The sequence below is a fragment of the Drosophila santomea genome, chromosome 2L, assembly GCF_016746245.2.
Source record: "Drosophila santomea strain STO CAGO 1482 chromosome 2L, Prin_Dsan_1.1, whole genome shotgun sequence".
Taxonomy (NCBI): Eukaryota; Metazoa; Arthropoda; class Insecta; order Diptera; family Drosophilidae; genus Drosophila; species Drosophila santomea.
Window position 1 is genome coordinate 13904661 of NC_053016.2, and position 19136 is coordinate 13923796.

General features: G+C 41.6%; 1 protein-coding gene across 2 annotated transcripts; it reads right to left on the reverse strand.

Moving 5' to 3' along the window:
- Window positions 1-11177: 11177 nt before the first annotated feature.
- On the reverse strand, window positions 11178-17189 carry LOC120458466 (T-box protein H15). 2 transcript variants are annotated; one of them, XM_039646118.2, is made up of 4 exons: window positions 15216-15305; window positions 14478-14919; window positions 13197-13482; window positions 11178-12805 (listed from the first exon to the last, which is right to left on the reverse strand). In XM_039646118.2, the coding sequence occupies exons 1-4, from the start codon at window positions 15265-15267 to the stop codon at window positions 11987-11989; spliced, it is 1599 nt and encodes a 532-aa protein (XP_039502052.1). In that variant the 5' UTR covers window positions 15268-15305; the 3' UTR covers window positions 11178-11986. The 2 variants fall into 2 exon arrangements, with proteins under 2 accessions (XP_039502052.1, XP_039502051.1); XM_039646117.1 differs by lacking the exon at window positions 15216-15305 and adding an exon at window positions 16723-17189 and having other exon boundaries at window positions 11180-12805.
- Between the last annotated feature and the right edge of the window lie 1947 nt (window positions 17190-19136).

The following is a 19136-nucleotide window of genomic DNA, read 5'->3' on the forward strand; positions in this document are numbered from 1 at the left end:
AACCCAACAACACTGAAACACGATATAAAAAACTGGGTGGCAAAAAACGAGCAGTGAAAGTTTTGCAGTTATTAGTACGTTATAAAAATAGTTTTCGAATGGGTTTTGGACTTCTACCATAAACCCATCCCATTTCCATTCGGGAAAAAAAACCTTTGGCGTGGCTTTTATGAGCGTGTTGGCCAAGTTTGATTGTGGGGGCTGGTGATATGGAATTATGAAAAATGTCAACTGGGTTGGTCAACAACATTTGCATGGCTACTCTTTGATGTAATTCCTCAAATTTGTTGGTGCAAGAATGGGGTGTGTGCAATTACACATACTTATTAAAGGCATACGAACTCGCTCCTTAGGTATTCATTAAATATTTTCATACTTAAAAAAAACAAGAGCTCAAACACAGTAAAATCCTTAAAAAACACGACAAGCTTGTAATCCTTATTGTGGCTTGTTTTTGCATATGTTTTCTTGCCGAACATGATAACCTGCTGTGACGAAAATTCTACCAACAAAGAAGCCAGATTTTATGAATGAACCCAAATTCGTTTTGGAGACGATCCGATATCCGATTCGATTCGATACGATTCGATTCGACTTGGATGCGACGAGATATTGTGGCTACCTGGTTCAGAGAGCCACACATACGTCATTCATAATCGCCGCTAACAAATGTTGATAAATGAACAAATTATTAACCGAATTCGGTGTTTGTTTTGGAGGTCTCCGCGGGTCGCTTGATTTAAATAAATAGTGCCATTTATCATGGCCAAGCAGCAGGCCCGTACAAAGCGCAACAATGTTATGTTGAAACCATTGGTTGGCCAAACTTTTTCATATGTAAATGGGTCGGCAGACCACCCGAAGTATAGCCACCATATGGGCAGGGCTATAGGAAAATCTTCTAAGCTTCGTGGAGAGTGCATTATTAGCCCGGCTTGCTTATCGATTACAACTAATCGTGATTAAGTGCATTCCATTTGGACTGCAACATGTTGCACACTCATGCTGCACGAAGGCGAAGACGAAGACAAAAAAAAAAGGGGCGAGAGGAGCAAGACAAATTAATCGACGCGATCAATTCCGCGACTCTCCGCTGCTGCTGATTTCGATCTTCGACACTTTTGTGACCACTATATACCACTAACCCGGTATACCCCGCCGCCACTCGGTATCCGTATCCCCAGCATCCAGTATTCGCCCAGTCACTGCCGCTGGCTCAGCGTTTCTGGCGGTGTTAAATAGCTTGTTTGTTCAGCTCCCCACACACAGCAGATAAACACGGATACTCCCGGCTGTCTAACGCTGGATATTGCACTCAGAAAAAAGCCTCTTCAAAATTATCAATTTATTTAAATGAATTCATTGAAAAAGCGCGGCTTTAGATTAAGCTTTGAGTAATAAAAAAAATATATGTATTAATAACAGAAGCGATTAATACTTGTATAAACCCAAAGAGATACTGTAATAAATGTTAAACGATTAAATCATACCATTCTAACCGATCAATTTGGTTACCTTGAGTACTTGAGCCATTTTCATTTTTCACCTATTCAAGTAGAACTGGCTAGAAAAACCCATTTCTCGCAGTGCATCCGCGGGATTAGCCGCCTCAAATAACTCACGACCGTTGTTGAGATTGTCTGTCAGTCAGGCGCGCTCAGTGGGTTTTATTAGCACTCGACATTGTTGGGCTTTTTGAAGTGTGTTCTTGCTTGTTTGCGCTGATGTTGCAACAATGACGCGACACAAATGCAGGGTATAGAAATCGTTGATGGACACATTTCTGAAGAGTCATGCCCCGGGGCCAGGCACGCGTCAAAATTGATAGTTGATCGGGGCTCTGTGCATTCGATCGGGATTCGAATCTCAATGCAGTGCGGTGATCGACAAATTTGTGGGTCAGTTGCAAATCTCAAACCACTGCGAAGGTCTCAAAATTCAAAATTCAAAACTCGAACGAGACTTACTGACTCGACCAAAAATCGACAGTAAAAAGTACTTAAAGAAAAGCAGCGCTTCCGTTTCGCATGGGGGCAATTCCAGGAATTGAGTCAAACTTTTTCACACACTCTCTTATAACACACTTGCCGTATCAACAATTATGGCCATGAATCGAGGTACATATGATATGCTACAAATATATACATATGTGTACTATATACATATGTATGTATATCCCACCGATCGTTTGACGAATGGAGCGTGCAGCGCCCGTTGCTGTCAACAAAACTGCAGCGACTGCAATTCTGCGCAGCGGAAGAGAGTCTCACAACAAAAATGTTAAAATAAAAATACATACTATATAGTATGGAAAAAAAAAAACAGAGCGGGCAAAAAAACTCGCTACAAATTATGCTGAAAAATTGCGCGCGCACAAGAAAATAATTTGCCCGAAAAAAAAAAACATATTACCAAAACTGGAAAAACTTGTTGCGAATCTTGGCCAGAAAGAGACGGCCCATACAATTGCGATATTGTGGTAGTAGTTGACGCTTTTCTAGGCGACCAACCAAGACTGGTTGGCTGAAAACTTGCGTGGGCTTTATTGGCAGTTTCGCTGGTGTGGAAAATATTTGGCTGAAAATTGTACAAATTAAATTAACGACATGGCGGCTGTTTGATATATGTGTGCTGCGGAATCACTCGCTTTTTTTCCTTCTTTTTTCACGGGTTGGTAGTAGCAACCCACTCTAAATTTTCATCGTAAAGAAAAAGTTTTCATGACTATAAATCTATATATGTAAATACTAAAGGAAATCGATAACACTTGCAATATTGGCCAAAGTTATACACAAGCCGATGTTGTTTGGAATAAACTCGTAGGTGGTTAATACATTGTACTTTTGGCATTATAAATCAAATCAAGGATGCCCCTCTTCTGCCATCAGTTCTCATGGATTGGTGAGCGGCTTGTGGGGTCGATACGCAACACTTACACACACTCAGATCGACACTCACACTCGCATTCACACTCACACCCATGGCATTCGCAGCGGGTGACAGGCGTTCCATAATTTAGACGGCTGTTCATCAGCGGGCCACGTAGCCAGCCACGAATCCATCAACAGTGGCGCCTCAGTTTGAGTCTGGTTTTTGGCTCTGAACATGAATTTACACAGAAAAAAATGTGGGTATATTTTATACATTTTCCCTACGTGCAAAATGTCCCTACAAAAAGGAATGTAGCATTGAGCCAGCAGCGGTTAGGCAGTCATTTTATTTGGTTAGCTTATATTTAAGCAACAGAAATCAAGCAAAATATTAAGATGCAAGTGTACATCCATTTATTTTACAGTGCACAGTTGCATCACTTGTCTCTTTGAACTGTGCCAGAAATTAATGCATGTAATTAATAACGTGGCTCGGCAATTGTGTCTGGTTCGTGGAAGCTAGTTTCTGCCACCAGGTTGTTTCTATTTTCCAATTTTCTGGCTCTAACCATTTGTGTTTGTGGGCTGGATGCTTCGCCCTGGTGTTAATGGGTGTGCCTTCCATTGTTGCGGTGGTGTCCACAGAACTGGGCCTTGATTTTTGTTCATTTTCTTCCCATCGACCATTAATCACAGCATCTTACAAGTGCTATCTAGACTGCAGACTGCAGACTGATCCCTTCGAGTGTCGAGGGTTTTGGTTTGGGGCGTTGCGAGTCTGATATCAGGTAGCACTTGATTGGGCCTAACCTTTTCCGTGATCCTTTCGATTGAATGATGTATGAATGATGTATGCTGGGGCGAAACACGTGTAAGTTGATTTCTTGATAAAGGGATTGGGTGCTGAGACTTTCTCGGAAGGTGATGCCACTTATATATGTATGTATTAAATTAATTTATTTTTTGTTAATGTTTCTATAAGAAGCAAAACATGTATGCCTTGAAAATTTGTAACTAAGTCACCTTGAAATTATCCCTCCCGAAGTTCCCCCAAAGACTAGAGATGTCCCTGACATCTCCCACAGATAGATGAGAGTTTTCCAAGGACTTTCGTTTAGCTCCAGGCTCAAGAACCGTGCTATTAACCGTCGCGCGTCCGGCAGTGCGTCCTTGAGATCCTTAAACCAGGATGCAGTGACATCCTGAAACTTTCCCAGCGGCAACAAAAACTTGTCACCAGCTCCTGTCGCGTGTCCCTCAACTGAAGCAGCACGACGACTACTTAAACATTCTTCCGAGTTTGTTTATAACAAAACAGAAATCCGTAAGCGAATCGCCAGACAATATGTGTTCAATAAAATTTTACAATCGCCGACGACACCCGCGGATTCGAAGGATTTCTTTAAACACGCGTACGCAGCGAAAGAGATACCATTATTAATTTCGTAAATGCGCGTGTCAAATGTCAAACACTAAAAATCAAGGTGAGCCAGTGCCATTAGTTGCTTGCACCTCAAGGACACTATAGGCCATAAAGACATTTAGGCCCAATCAATGCCTTTTATTGTAGTGCCCTAAATGCTCATAATGAAGTGCCACACGCAGTTAATGGGCCTGCATATATCGGTAGCCTTGACAACCTGACAAGGTCATACTATGTACTCCTAAATACTCCCAAAAAAATCAAGGGTCTTCTAATTATTTAAATTACTTACTTATTCGCAATTGAGTTGAGCCATGCTAATGTTTTCATTTGCCCTAAGTACTTCCGCTCTAGTTCGAGGACCACCCACTGGAATTTCACCCTTTCCCAAAACGCGGTGCCACCTCATTTCATCACTCATTAATCAGATGGCTGCCTTTGATGTGGTTTTTGTGGTGTTTTTGATACGGGGTATATGACAAACTAACTACAACTTAAAAACGTGGAAATGTACCTTAAATACAGATGTATAACTTAGAGTTTACATGCTGAGTAGAGTACCCTCCATTCGTTGACTGCATCTTAAAACATCGAAAAAATCCGTATTTATTATGGTGTTTACTTTGTCGCCTGCCGCCTTAAATTTTATTTTACTATTGTTTGTGCCCATAAAAAACGGGCAGCAACAATTTCCCGTTTCGGTTGTTGTTTCTTTCCAGTTGCGACTCATTTAAAAAGTGTACATCATGTGGCCATTAGCTTTGATGTTCGGCGTTGTGCCGAAGGCAACCTCCCGCCCTGACAATTACGCATATTATTTGCACAAATTACGCATGGCAAATCATTTGTACATATATTTTATTGGACTTTCTCGTTATGCGTGGGCACGCAATCCATGGATCGGTGAATTTCGAGCTGGAGCCGCGACTCTAACAAATTGTTAACAACTTGATTATGCGTCTAATGGCGAAATTGCAAGAGCGGAAATCCATCGAGTGGAAGTATATAAACGAACTGCCATACAGACCACCCCAATTCCAATTTCATATTTTTATGGACTTCGGCTACCATAACTTGACCATAATTGCGTTTTCTTTGCCATACTACATATATGTGTGCAATTTGCTGCCACATCAGAGGCGACATTTTCGCCTGCTGCCCCACCCATCAAAGGAGCACAGAACGCAGAAAAAATGTGACGACGACCACATGAAAGCAGCCAGCAACATAAACATATACTTAATGATTTTGTACACCCAGAAAATATCATATGTACGGGTGGGTATACATATCTGGAAATTCTGGTGCCGCTCTGTCTTCCATTCATGATTCAGTGGGAGGCAATTTCATTGTTGTTTACATAGTAAATTTATACTTTTTTACAACATGTTTCCATTATTTTAGTAGAGTAAACACAGTACTTGTGGCACCACATGTGGCACAAATTTTGTGCGGTTGCAATTGTGAACTTCAAAGTCTCGGAACGTGCAGACTGCGTGGCAACATCCAGGCAAAATATTATAGCCCCCGTCTAACCCAACTCTATTCCACATCCTGCACTTGAAACTACTTGTATTCTGCTTCCCAGACAAGTGAGATATCACTTTCAGTTGGATGTAAAGAGGAATTGTTGTATGAGATAACTTATATGCCAGGTTTTCGTTTTGAATCCATCATAGGCAACACTTTATTGCCTCATAAAACATTAGCCAATCAATCGATCATTATTAAACGTTTTTTCTCCCGTATCATTCCCAAAGATATCGCATTGCAAAATTAGCAATTACATCTCGTCACCCACAAAACAAGAGAGCCGAATGGTTCCCACGCATATATGAGTGTTGGATATGTAACCAAATATATGACGAGTATATACACATATTGGGAAATATGTTTGGCCATAAAAATGACAAGTGCCGAACTCCGTGGAACATCAAAGCCTCGTGAGGCGTGTGGCACGTACACACATGTGGCAGTAATAATGAGGCAAGTGCAACATACTTGCAAAATGTCATTTGGTGTCACCGGCACCGGCACCAGCCGAAAAAATTATATATATTCCCATCAAAAATTGTCTTCCTTTGCTCGTTTGGTGGTTGAACACGAAGTTTTCCCCCTGGAAATTGGCAAATGACAGAAAATTCGCTTAACGATGCGGATACATCTATATATGTGGGTAATTTTCCAGGGGTTGTGAGAGTGGTACAATTTTTAAACCGTTTCGTGTCTTCTCTTTGTTTATTTAACTACCTGAAAGTATTGCAACATTTTGTCTGCCATGCACTTGTCATTTTTGGGGGCGTAGACTTCGGCAAAAACCTTGTATGAAAAAGAGTTAAAGAGCTGACAAAGTTCCCGAAGTTCAAGAGTGCAGTTGAAAACTTGGCCCTGCCCTTCTGACTTCGCTATATTGTATTAAAATTTTTATTGAGACATTATTAGCACAAATATTTATGAGACTGGTTTGAACACAATCTTCTCTTTTTTTTGCATAAACATAAATCATTTAAGTCGTTGACTGTATATTTTACGATTTTTGCATAATTTATACTTATTAAAAGGAAAGAGAAAACAATTAAAAAGATTCGTATCGAGCCCGCAGATTTGTATATTTACAACCATTTCTTACCACGTTTCGGACTTAAGTATTTCTGTTTATGTTTTAAACTTTTTTAGATTTTCTACCTTTCTTCAGGAACATAATCATTTCGAAGCTGCTAATAAAGTGAGTATCTGTTTGGTCAGTTTTATGTCATTCCCAAGGGGCGATTGGTCCAGAAGTCAATTCGATTTTATATATTTTGTTTCATTTGCATGCTACATGGGCAGAACAAGTTTTCTGATTTTACAAATTCGTTTTATCGTAATTTTTTTTTGATTCGAAGATATCGCATAACGTACACAACGCATATCTTATGCTTATCTGCACTCAATGGCAACGTTTCATCAAAATGTCAGCGTATATCATAGAAATCAATAAATTTCAACTTGCCAATGCACAGGCGAAAAATAACAAAAAATGTTTATCAATTTATTGTGGCAGCATTTTGCATAACCCCCTCTTGATTTCCAGTCATATTTTAAAAGCAGTCGCAGCTTGAAAACAAAAGAATCTGAAATGAATGCGAATTTATGTATTAAAGGTAATATATATTTCGCTTTCAAATGTTTTTTTATATCAGGGTTACACTTTACATTCATCATTTTATATATACAATATAAGATCCCATTTAAATGAGCAGAACATTTATGGAATACAATTTATCTGGCGAGCTTAGGCTCCTAGAATAAGTGCAGTAAAGATTCGGGTTTCGTCAAGAGAATGGCCAGTCTCACACATGTTGGCTTTTTCCATCTGACCATAAAGTCACACATTAAGCACACAAGATTTAACAGAATTTGCTCATTTCGCACTAATTTGCAACTAATACCCCAGAGTATGCAGCAAAACACTGACCGCAAGGCGAAGGCCGGTCTGAAATGGCCAATTGTCTGAAACGTTAAGCCTTTTAATCAATTGCCAAAAATACAAAAAGACCCAGACTGCAGAGCCACATATATGTATGTATGCCCAAATGGGGATTTTGTTCATTTCGAAAGGCATTAAGTTCTCATTGAGGGGACAGGCAAGGTTTAGTTTTGGTTTTCCTTTACGGATCTTAATGGCACCCTTTTTTCTGGCCAAAGCTGAGCCTGTTTAGCTCCACACACGCATACCCTTTTATTTGAGTATAAAAATCAATTTTCCTTGGTAATTACAGTTATGCGGGGGCGTAACGAACAATTTGACCTGAGCACTGAGTACTGAGTACCCAAAAAATGATTTTGTTTTTCCGCTCTGCGGTTGCATGTGTAAAATGTATTTGAATATTTGATGACTTTGACAAGTTTGATTCGTTGGCAGAGTGACAAGCCGATAGACAAAGGTTCCCTTCGAAGATATCAGGTAAACGTAAACGTAAACGTAAACGGCATATGACATGGAAATTGTTAATGATACATGAGTTCGGCTCTCCGATTTCCCATCTCGACTTCTATCCATCTAATTGATTTCGCTGTGTGTCCAGCCTAGCATGTTACTTAGTCAGCAGCCTGACAGTTGGACAGTTTTCTAGCTCTCACCCCGCGGACGACACAGGCTGTGTTTATAAAGTCATTACCCACCGGCCAGCTGGAAATAGTGGGTATCAGTGGTAGAAGTTGGGAGTTTCATTCGCATCCCAGCCTGCACATCATCAGCAACGAGTCTCAGCACCTTTTCCAAATCCTTTTTATATCTACAGTCGAACTTCTCTAGAACGAAGTACATGTGTGCAAGTCAAGTAACTTAATGTTGAAAAAGTCATAGGCCAAATCATAATATTCTACAATTTAAATATATAATACAAATATAACAATGATAATATGTTATTCAAAAATCCCTTAAATATCTATAATTTTGGCATAATTCTAAAGTTATATATACTGTATTCTTAAGATACCCTTGTCATTGAAGTTATGGACCGCCAGCTGTAGTATTTCTCCCATTGATTTTTATGCAATTTCACTTAATGACAAAGAGAGGCGCACAAAAAACGTTAATATCTACAAATTTTCACCGTGGCGCCAAGGTGACAAGAGATTTGGTGGCACCTCCATGTCACCGCTGTCCATAAACTCGCAGCCGGCAGCCGTGGCAGTCGCACTTTGTGGCACACGTGCCGCGGCACTTGGGTGCACGTGCCACGCCCCCTTTCGGCCGCCCATCTACCGTTAGACATTTTGCCCGATCATGTTTGGGTTAATGAGTGGGGCGTGGCAGGGGCAGAGGCAGCGCTGATTGTTGATTGCCGGTTCAACTTGCAACTTGCCTCAAACGCGTGGCCACTCATTCTCGCGCTGCAAATGCCACAGAATCTGAAAGTCATGCCAATACCCCTTTTAAGTTTTAAACTGTAAGGAATCAAATGATTTAGAAACGAAGTTAACAACACGTTCAGACTGCATTGTATTTCTTAGCCATTTACTGCATTATTTTATAAAATCTGCATAATTGTAAAAAGATATATATATATTATTTTTTTTTTTAATAAATTCCCCGCCAATTAACCTCTTATGCATATCTATTTGCTTTCAATTATGTTTAATTGTCCGAACTAAAGGAATTGAACTTTTTCTCGCCCCAATAAGCCATAATTCACTTGAAAATATGTTTATTTGAAATGGATTCATTTTCAAATCGATTTCCCTTCGCTGGCATAAATCAATTCCGGGCCAGCCCATCCACGCCCCCCCAATTAAGCGGCTCAAATATTTACAAACGCCCCGCGGGAGAATTTAAATATTTTGTCACTGTTTGTTGGACACCCGACATTTAACCTTAGCCCACAAGTCTGCCGCTCATCAGCCGCCCGACTTCCTCATGGTATAGTACATATATTTATATTTATGGTTTGGTATGGATGCTATGGTATGGTATGGATGGTGTGGTATGGTGTGGAGTGGCGTGGGGGCACCAGAAGCCGCCGAGATCCACAGCTGCGTCAGCATCATTTACATTCAAATTAAAACGAAAACGCCAAAAGGAAATTTATGCCAAGGGAGCCAACCGAGAGTTGAGCCCAGAGTTTCCCCATCTTGTTCTTGTCGGGCAAATGATGAGTTTGTTACCATTTTCGTGTGGGGCGGCGCTCTGTTTGTTTTGACACTTGGACTACACGGATCTGCGGCGTTGTTGGCCTATAAATTACCCCGACATTTGACATATGTATGTACAAGTATATGGGTATATGGTAGTGGTTGCTCCTGTAAAGATCGCCGACCGGCGATAGCCTAATGTTTTGTTTGTTCTCGTGATTAGTTTGTAATTAACTTCGGGTCCCACATCGAAGATTGCCCCTTCAGATAGGTATATCCACACAATGTCCGAGGGAAAGTGAATGAGCAGGTATGGAAATTAAAATTTGGCAAGTGAGGTGCCAGATAGACAAATGCCGATAGCACCTTTTTCAATGAGTTCACCATATAATTAGAGGAAGTGTTATTATTTTTCGAGTCCCCCCTTAACGACAAGAGGTTTATCCCTCAAGTTAATTTCTTTATAATTAGGCAGAGAGATGGGTCCGTCGAGGGCCCAGAGTATATATTTAGTTATCAAAAATGCTATTATATCCGATTAGTTTGGGCTCTCAATCAAAGTGGGAAAAGTGGAAATTTCCAAAGGCCTTCAATACGATTACCGTACGCTTATCCACACCAGAAATTGAGAACCAAAACCAAACCAAGACCCAAATCCAGACCCAGTGCCCAATCATCCATCAAGACTCCACTTAAGACCCAAAACTCCGGCGTGTCAATCGAATTTTCTGAACACCCGAAAGTCTCAGTGAAAAATTTCACTTTGAGTGACCATGAAAATGCATTCGTCGAACACGAGAGTGTGTATCTGGGTATCTGTATATTTGTATCTGAACTGCACATATTCCCAGACCCCTTCAGTCTGTTTTTCAATTTGTTCTGCCGCCAGGACGACACTTGCACCCAAGGAATTACGCCTATGTGGAACAGGATATATCTGCGATATTGTGTGAGAAATTCAAACAGGATTTCTGGCTACTTTGCATAGCTGTGAACTGAAGTGTTTGTCAGGGCGTTATAATGCGTAATTTATGTGGAGTATTTCTTATAGAGGGAGAGCCACCGGTAATTTGAGTATTCAAGATACCCGAGATGTATGGAAAAGTGTTGAAAACTTATTATTATTAATTAACAAAAGCTATTGGCATTCATAATGCCTTGTAAAAATGGTGTATAAAAATCCCAATAATAAAACGTAGGTACTTTTTGGTTCACAAGTTTTTATTTATTTTTGATTTGTTTTTGTATGTTTGTGTTTTTTTTTTATATATTTTTGTTTAATAATTTTTGTTTAGATATTTTTCGTGTTTTCACTTTTTTAGCGTTCACATTGAATACAGATTATGGTTTTACTCTCCTTTAATTTATGCTAAATAATTCCTTATGTTTTCGCCGGATAAATACAACTAACTGAAGCGTCTATGAATTTACTGTTAATACTACGAATATATCATTATATTTAATAGCATTACTAACGGTTTATGCTTACACTACATAGCTATTTATAGTTTACAATCGTGCAGCGTTTTATTTATGTATATATATATTTGCTTGTTTTGCATAGTTTTTGAGTGAATTTCGTTCTAACTTTACACTGAGATGAGTTTGCGAACAACATTGAAACATTTGTACAATAAATTAAACTAGATTACAAAAATTCTCTAGGGAAAAGTGAGAAGAACTGTACAGCTTATGCATAATTTAAAATTTTTACAACAAATAGAGAAAAGTTTTTTCTTTGCCTTTATATAAACAACAAATAATTTACAACATTCAAAAAGATAGCTATCTTTTCTGTTCTGTTTCACTGCACTTAAAAGTCGTCTAAATTGAAAAATTATTGTTGAAGTTAAAGTTTAAACAATTTCATGGACTGAAAGGAAATTCAAGCTTATCATTTGCAAGAACGGATTTTTTATATCCGGATGCAAAATGTTGTATAAATATTTGTTGACCGTTATTGAACTATATGATGTGTAATCCAGGATCTTTTTTGAGTTCAAGACGACCTTTAAGCCCAGTGAATTCACTTTTTAATACTGCTCGTGGCAAGAACTTGGTGGCAAGGGCTGTTAACTTAGTGGGCGGGGCTGCGGGAGGCGGTGACCGTGGGCGGCGAGCCGGCGGCCGAGGAGGGCGGCCCCTGACCGCCTGGCAGTTGATAGGGACTGAACCGCTGATACTGGCGCGGTCGCATATCGGGCGACGGCGATCCCGAGGACGTCGACGAGGGCGTGGATGCGGTGGGCGGGGGCGGGGGCGTCCGGTTGGCGGCCATTGCTGCGGCGGCCGCCTGCGCTTGCGCTTGAGCCTGAGCGGCGGCTTGGGCGGCGGCAGCTTGCTGATTGGCGCTGGCCAGAAAGCCGGCGGTAAGTTGGGGCCACTGCTGCTGGAACATGTGGAAGGCGCCCAGGCCCGGGGGCGGGGGTGGTGGTCCGGCTGCCGCTGCCGCCGCTTGGTACATTTGCGGCATCATCAGCTGGGCGTAGGGGGAATTGCCGCCGAACATTTGCAGGTGCTGGCGCGCCTTCTCGAACAGCGCCATCGAGGAGGGATCACCTTGGGCGGCGAACTGTTGCATCAGCGGATCGGGAAAGAGACGCAGTGGCGAGCGGAGCTGCTGCTCCAGCAGCAGCGCCTCCATGGGATCGCGATCGAAGTCGGTGAGGCGGGAGGAGTCGCGGAAGCCCTTGGCGAACGGATTCGAATCGATCTTCAGCTTGGTGATCAGCTGATTCTGATAGGCCGTCACCGCCGTGAATACCGTTTCCGGGAACACGTAGGTCTTGTGGTCCAAGTCCTGCAGTTCCTTGGGATTCGACGGAATGCTCTGGCCATGGCTCAAACGCACCAAGTGAATTCTGGGCTGGTAGCGATGCATCGAGTTCAAAACGATCTGGAAGGGGATAACAAAGAGAGAAGGGTTTCATTGTAGTAAGTCGATTGAAATTTACATAGCTGGGTATTGGGAAAGTGCTAAACATGATTGATACACCTGATGAAAGTTAGCTTTAATATACATTTCAGGATTATTAAAAAGCATACTATCCTAAAGTTCTTTTCTTGATTTAAGCATGAACATTTTCCATTTTCACAGCAAAGCAACATTAATCATCGAAGGTCTCTAGACTCGCAACTTGGCGAATATTTCTCCGTGTTGCAAAATTATCAATCATTTAGCACTCGCGACTAATCGCTACCTCAGCATCTGAATGTCTCAGCAGCCGAGTATCTGCGCATCTGAGTATCTCAGTAACGCAGTATCTCGGTATCTCAAGTCAACTCACCTGTCCGTTCTTATCCATTTCGTTATTAGTCAGCTTCACCTTCTCGAAGGAGATAACTTGTTTGCGGAGCGCCTCGCAGCTGAAGGGACTGTCGGGATGGGCGTAGAGGCGGGCTGGGGGGGCGGGGTCGGCCTTGCCGGCCACCAGCCAGGCGGACCGATGGTAGGCGTAGCGATACCGCTTCGAGTCCATGGGGATGATGTCCATGAGGACGGCGTAGCGATCGGCGGGCTGGATTTGCCTCAGCGGACCCGAGAAACTGACGCGCACAGTGGGGAACATGCGTCTGGAAGAGGTAACAAATAAAAATTAACTCGATTAGATTTTTGCTTTCATTGAATGCTCCTTCTTTTGGGGATTGCTATTGCCACACAGCTAGTTAAGTCGACTATTTATGGCCCAGACACTGGGGCTGCATACAGATTTTCCCATATTTTCTATTTTCCATTTCGATTTTCCCTGCTTTGACAAGTGCAGACAATGGTAACAAAAGCGAAACTCTTCCCTCTTTTTAGAGTCACAAACCTGTGTCACAAACACATCTCTCTCTCTCTCTTCTACATCCTGTGGTTTAATGTCCCTCCAAAAATCCGGTGACATAACCTCGGGCCAAAAAGGCCAAAGGCGGGAATCGGGGACCGCCCTGATGTCTGCGACTCCGAGGTGTGATTTTTACAATATCATTAAGGTGTATATATCTATCTGAATGTGTGTGAGCTGTGTGCGTGTGGTCAGGTGTGTGGGAGCAAAGGTGTGGACAACCCGTGGTCACTTGGATTGAACTTGTTCCCATTCTCCCGCTGACAACAGCAACGCCCATAGCTCTGATTTTCTCATTTCCTTGCTGCAGGTATACAAATGTTTTCCTTTTTTGCACAGTTTCCCTTTTTGTAGGGAATAGACCCCACACAGCACCTCGAATGGCATGAAATTTGTGTTGACACTGCAAAACCATTTGGCGAGCCAATTTATGGGCATTGAACATAAAGAGTGACTTTGGGAGAACATCTTGGATGATGGAACACGCACACACTTGATTTTTCAATAAAGAAGTTTTGCAGAAAGGTGATGAATGCAAAATATTGTATACCAGAAGGGCATAGATACATTTGAACTATAATCTGTTTAAGAAACCCCTTTGGGCCACCCAAAATCTCCCACGTTGCTCCCCAGTTAAAACTAATGCCTGTTTGCACTAAACTCGACTGACTGACTGATGGTTGGATGGATGGATGGCTAGATGGATGGATGGATGGCTGGCTGGTTGGTTTGGATGCTTACCTGCCCGTTTTGGTGATGATCATCTCGGTGCCGAGGTCGTGAAAGCGATCCCACAGCTCTTTGGTCTCCAGGTGGCACTGCACCGGCTTCAGATCGTCGCAATTGCAGGAGCCGACAATTTTGGGTGCCTTCTGCACCGGTTCCGGTGTTAAACGCTCCTCACTGTCCTCCGTTCCCGGGGATTGGGGCGGTGTGGAGCAGCGTCCTTGGCTGCTGGTGGAGCTGGTGTTCAATTGGGATTCGGCGGAAGCTGTTTGTGCCACGGCGCCACCGCTGTTGCGACTCTTGTGTGCCACATTATTATTGTTGTTGTTATTGTGGTGGTGCTGGTGATGCTGGTGGTGCGGATGGTGGTTCAAACGACGCGCCTTAGTTGGTGGCTCCTCGGCATCGCTGCAGTCGACCACATCAACGTCAACCTCATCCTCCACCGAAATGGGACCTTAAATGACACAAGAGGGAAAAGCGAAAATTGAAAATTAAATCTGAATTGCACCGTTCGTTTGAAATAAATGGAAAATAAAATGAAATGCACATGGGAAAAAGCGCTAAGTAAAATATGCAGTTCAACTTGTTAGGCTTGTCACACAAATATATGCCTTTAATATATGTTTAATTTAATTAGGCACAATGTTTCCTATACTTTTCATCACTAATTCTGGCAGAGATTTTGCGCATTTTTAACGCTTTTTCCGCTGTGCATTTGGCCAAAACGGAGGCCGTGCTTCCGTTGACAACATTGAGTGGTGGTGGAGCTGATTTCGCGGCAGACAGCGTGGAGTCGTCTCATATTCTTGGAGTTTCCGCTTCGCTTCGCGTTTCAATTGCAATGAGACAGTGAGACAGTGAGACGACGACCGCTGGCTTAATTGGCAAACTGAACACAAATCGGCAATTAAACAGCCCGAAACTCTAGCTGCGATTGCTCTTTTCCATTGCATAAACAAAAGCGGAGGGCTGTCGTTCAAGGTGTGTGCAAAAGTTGATGAATAATTTTTTTGGCCACATCCATGGCCGAACTCTTACATACGCTTTCCACTTTCCAGCCAAAAATGGTAACTAAGTAATGGGATGAACTAATACGCTCGTTTTTTACAGGTCAACCCAGACGGTAGGTGTTAAAATGCAAAGTAAGCAAACGGAAAACGACCACAGAAATAAAAAAAACAAAACAAAATATGAAATTAAAAAGCTGCATATTTGATAAAGAGATCGTAAAATACGAACACCTCATAGCTTTTGATTTTGTTTTGGTTTTCGTTTTGGTTTTGGCCGTCGCTAATTTTCTGCGCCTCGTAAAATTAATAAAATGAAGCACATTGTTGAAAATTAATTAACATAATTAGCAGCCTTTGTTAAATATGAATTCCGCGCGATTAGATGCTGTGCACAATTTGCATATTATCATATTATCGGCCACAAAAGAGCGCTGCAAGTGTTTGCCATACACATTCGTACATATATAACATGTATATCTGATCCGCGATCTTTGGCTCGACTTAATTGCGAATGCCGTCGGCTGCAGAGAACTAGTTTTTTTCGCTTTTAACGTGGCCGGAACGCCTGCTAATTGTCATTAGCAATTAAATGGAACTCTGCGCACCCAAAGCGACAACAGTAATTTAATAGATTTGTTGTGCAATCAATTAGCGATTGTCTTGTGGCTAATAATGTTTGCATTCGCCGGTCAAGTTTGCGGTTCTCTTCTTGGGCGTTGAGTTGTTAATCACGTTTAATTTGAATTAATCGTTTAAAAATTTGTGATTTGTTTTATAAGTTTCATGTATTGGTATGTAAAGTAAGTTTTTGTACAGAAATGCTACTTGAATGCTACTACTATGCTGTATGTGTAATGATACAAATTTCACTTTAAACAACTACCTATTGTTAAAGTAGGTAACATGTTTGCTCAATGTTTAAATGATGACCGTGTTCTTAAAGCTTGTCAAATGAAAACTTATTCAAGACAATTGTACCTATTTGTAATCACAACTTCACAACTTCCAGACCTTTTCTTTAAGATACATATTCCTTAACTAACTTTCAAGATATCTTTGATATCCGTAGGTTAAAACGAGGTGCAACTTGTTTAATGGTCAGTATATCATAGAACTACATCTGCATTTTGATGCATAAAAAGATATTTTTTCGAACAGATTGTTCTAACAAACAAATAGAGATTCCTCCGCTTTTCACCAGAACTCCTTTCCTATTTAGGATAGTTTCAAAATGTATCTCGACTTACTTGCACTGCGAATGGAGGACTCCCGACTGGAGGCATCTTCGCGAGCCATGATGGCGGCGATGGAGAAGTCCGTCGCTGAGCCGGCGGCACTTTTGCTGGCCGTTGTTGTGGTCTGTCCACTGGCATTTGGAGCGGTATTTGCGGGGGCGGCGGGCACGCCGTTGCACAAATACGGATGCGATCCAACCAGCATTTTGAAGGGTATGTAGTTGTTCTTAATGGGGTTTTAACTGGGGACGAATACCTTGGAAAGGTATTGGGGTATTGTATATGGTCACTTTTCAACACTTGGCACTTATAAAGCTAGATGCATCTTTAGCTTTGGTAACTCGAGGGGTATGTGTGTGTTTCAAGGTGTAAGTATCTTGTATCTTTATATCTTTGTATCTTTCTTGCTTTCTTTTTGCTGTATCTATGGCGCACGCGAACTGAGAATCTCGCGGACTGAGTGTGTGCGCAACGGAAGGCAGGCGACGACGAACTGAATTGTGTCAGGAAATTGTTGCCGCTGAGAAGCCAAAAACGACGGCAGGCGCAAAACTCGGGAAACCAGTTTTCCCTCTTATGATCCCTGTGTGTGTGAGCGAGACCACCATACAGCTAGTTCAGCAAACACGAGTGCAAGTGGGACAGCCGTAGGGCCGCACACTCTGAGTGAAAACGCCGCTCGCTCTCTCGTTTTCCAATTGGAAAAGCGGCGGGGGAGTGAACGTGCGACAGAGAGAAAGGCGGCGCTGTCAGCAGCTTGCGCCCCTCTCTTTTCTTCGCCTCACCTCTCTCTCTGACGAACGCGTCATAACTCATTTACAATTAAAAATGTCGGCGCTTTTGGCCTTCTCCCTCGCACCTCTCTATCTCTCTATAGCGCGGTCTCATTCTCTCTCTCGCTGCCTCTCTTTCTCGCCCATTTATGAAGTGCCAACGTTTTGCTTGCGGTTTTTCTTCGTCTTTTTTTCTTTTAAACAACTTTTCGCCGTTGTCGTCGCATTCCATTTCCTGTTATCTCCTCTTCTGACGTTTTCTTCCATCTTCCGTCTGTTCCATTTCGTTTCCAACACGTTCCGTATCTCACTCAATGCTGTTTTGAGTGAGTTTTATGTGGCTGTTTTTTCTGTTTTCTGCAATTGCATCCTGCTGTTTTTCCTTTCTTGTTTATCTGCAAGGACATGGACCTTGAATCAAGGTTATTGCAATGAGACGTTGGCAATTTATTAGTTTCAGCTCTAGAAATATTGCTGTGCTTTAAAAAATGTATCTTAAAAATGGGACTATGAAACTTTATAATATTCACTTTTGACAATATTATATTACTAATATAATATATAATTGTATTACTATATAATACAATTTTTATTACTCACTAAGAAATTAAACTTTCAAACATAAATTTATATGATTAGAAGTATCTGGGATAGTTAGTAAAGCTTTATGCATGCATCTATGCTGATTACAATTATATATAATAGAAGCCAATCCTCTGGAAAATTCCCCCACATTATTTAATATTTACAAATGTCAACAAATTGTTGTTTCCCAGGCAAAAGTCAAGACCTTTGTCAGTGCCAATTAACCCGCTAGAAAATGCAAAGAAAATGCGTCTGCGACAAGCAAACTCAGAACAACTGACAGTCCGTCACATTCATTACGTATCGTTTGGAACGCCAATTGCAATGACGGAAATCGCGCGATCCTGAAAAACGGAACCCGGCGGAGTTCCAAACTAACTAACAAGCTGACTAATCCCGCTTATCCTGTGCGAGGAACAAAACGTCTTGTTGTGTGATTTTTGTAATTTGAGACATTTTTTAAGTCGGGTAGCGACAAAGTGGGCATGTCACATTGACACTTTCGCCCTGGGAGAAATGGTGAAAGTGGAGGGGTAGGGATACGTCGTGTGTGTTCTGTTTACAATTGCAGTAAAGTTAATAGTACTTCGAATGCTGGTTCTTAAAAAGAGAATAAAGTTCTTCATTACAAGAATGGTCTTAGTTCTAACATAGTAACATTACATTTTGTAAAACCTATATTTACATTTTAAAAATCCCGCAAATGCTCCTATTAGTTTGTCCCAGTCTGTGCGTCTACATGTGCGTCTTTTTAGGTGGTAGTCGCGTATGTCACCAAAATGTCAAAAGCCAAGGAAAACACGAGTTGTGAAAACAAAGGGCAGCCGCTCTGAAATTTAAAAAAAAAGTGGCCACTTGGCACTTGTAAAAATAAACAATTCTGCTTGTTAATTAGTGCGGCTAACTGTCCTCGTTTGACTTTCTCCTTGTTATGTCCTTTCCCTCTCGAAATCTCAAGTATTTGGCCCTTGGCTTTGTCGGCATTTAATAATTCCTTCGATGCTTTTCCCTTTCTCACTTTAACGATCGTTTTGGGTAATCGAATACTTTCACTTTGATTTTGCCCGA

Coding starts and splice junctions, on each gene's coding strand:
- LOC120458466 (XM_039646117.1), bottom strand. CDS start 16,915: ATGCTGGTTGGATCGCATCCGTATTTGTGCAACGGCGTGCCCGCCGCC. Junction 13,483..14,477: donor ATCATCACCAAAACGGGCAG/GTAAGCATCCAA, acceptor TACCTCTTCCAG/ACGCATGTTCCCCACTGTGC. Junction 12,806..13,196: donor AAATGGATAAGAACGGACAG/GTGAGTTGACTT, acceptor ATCCCCTTCCAG/ATCGTTTTGAACTCGATGCA.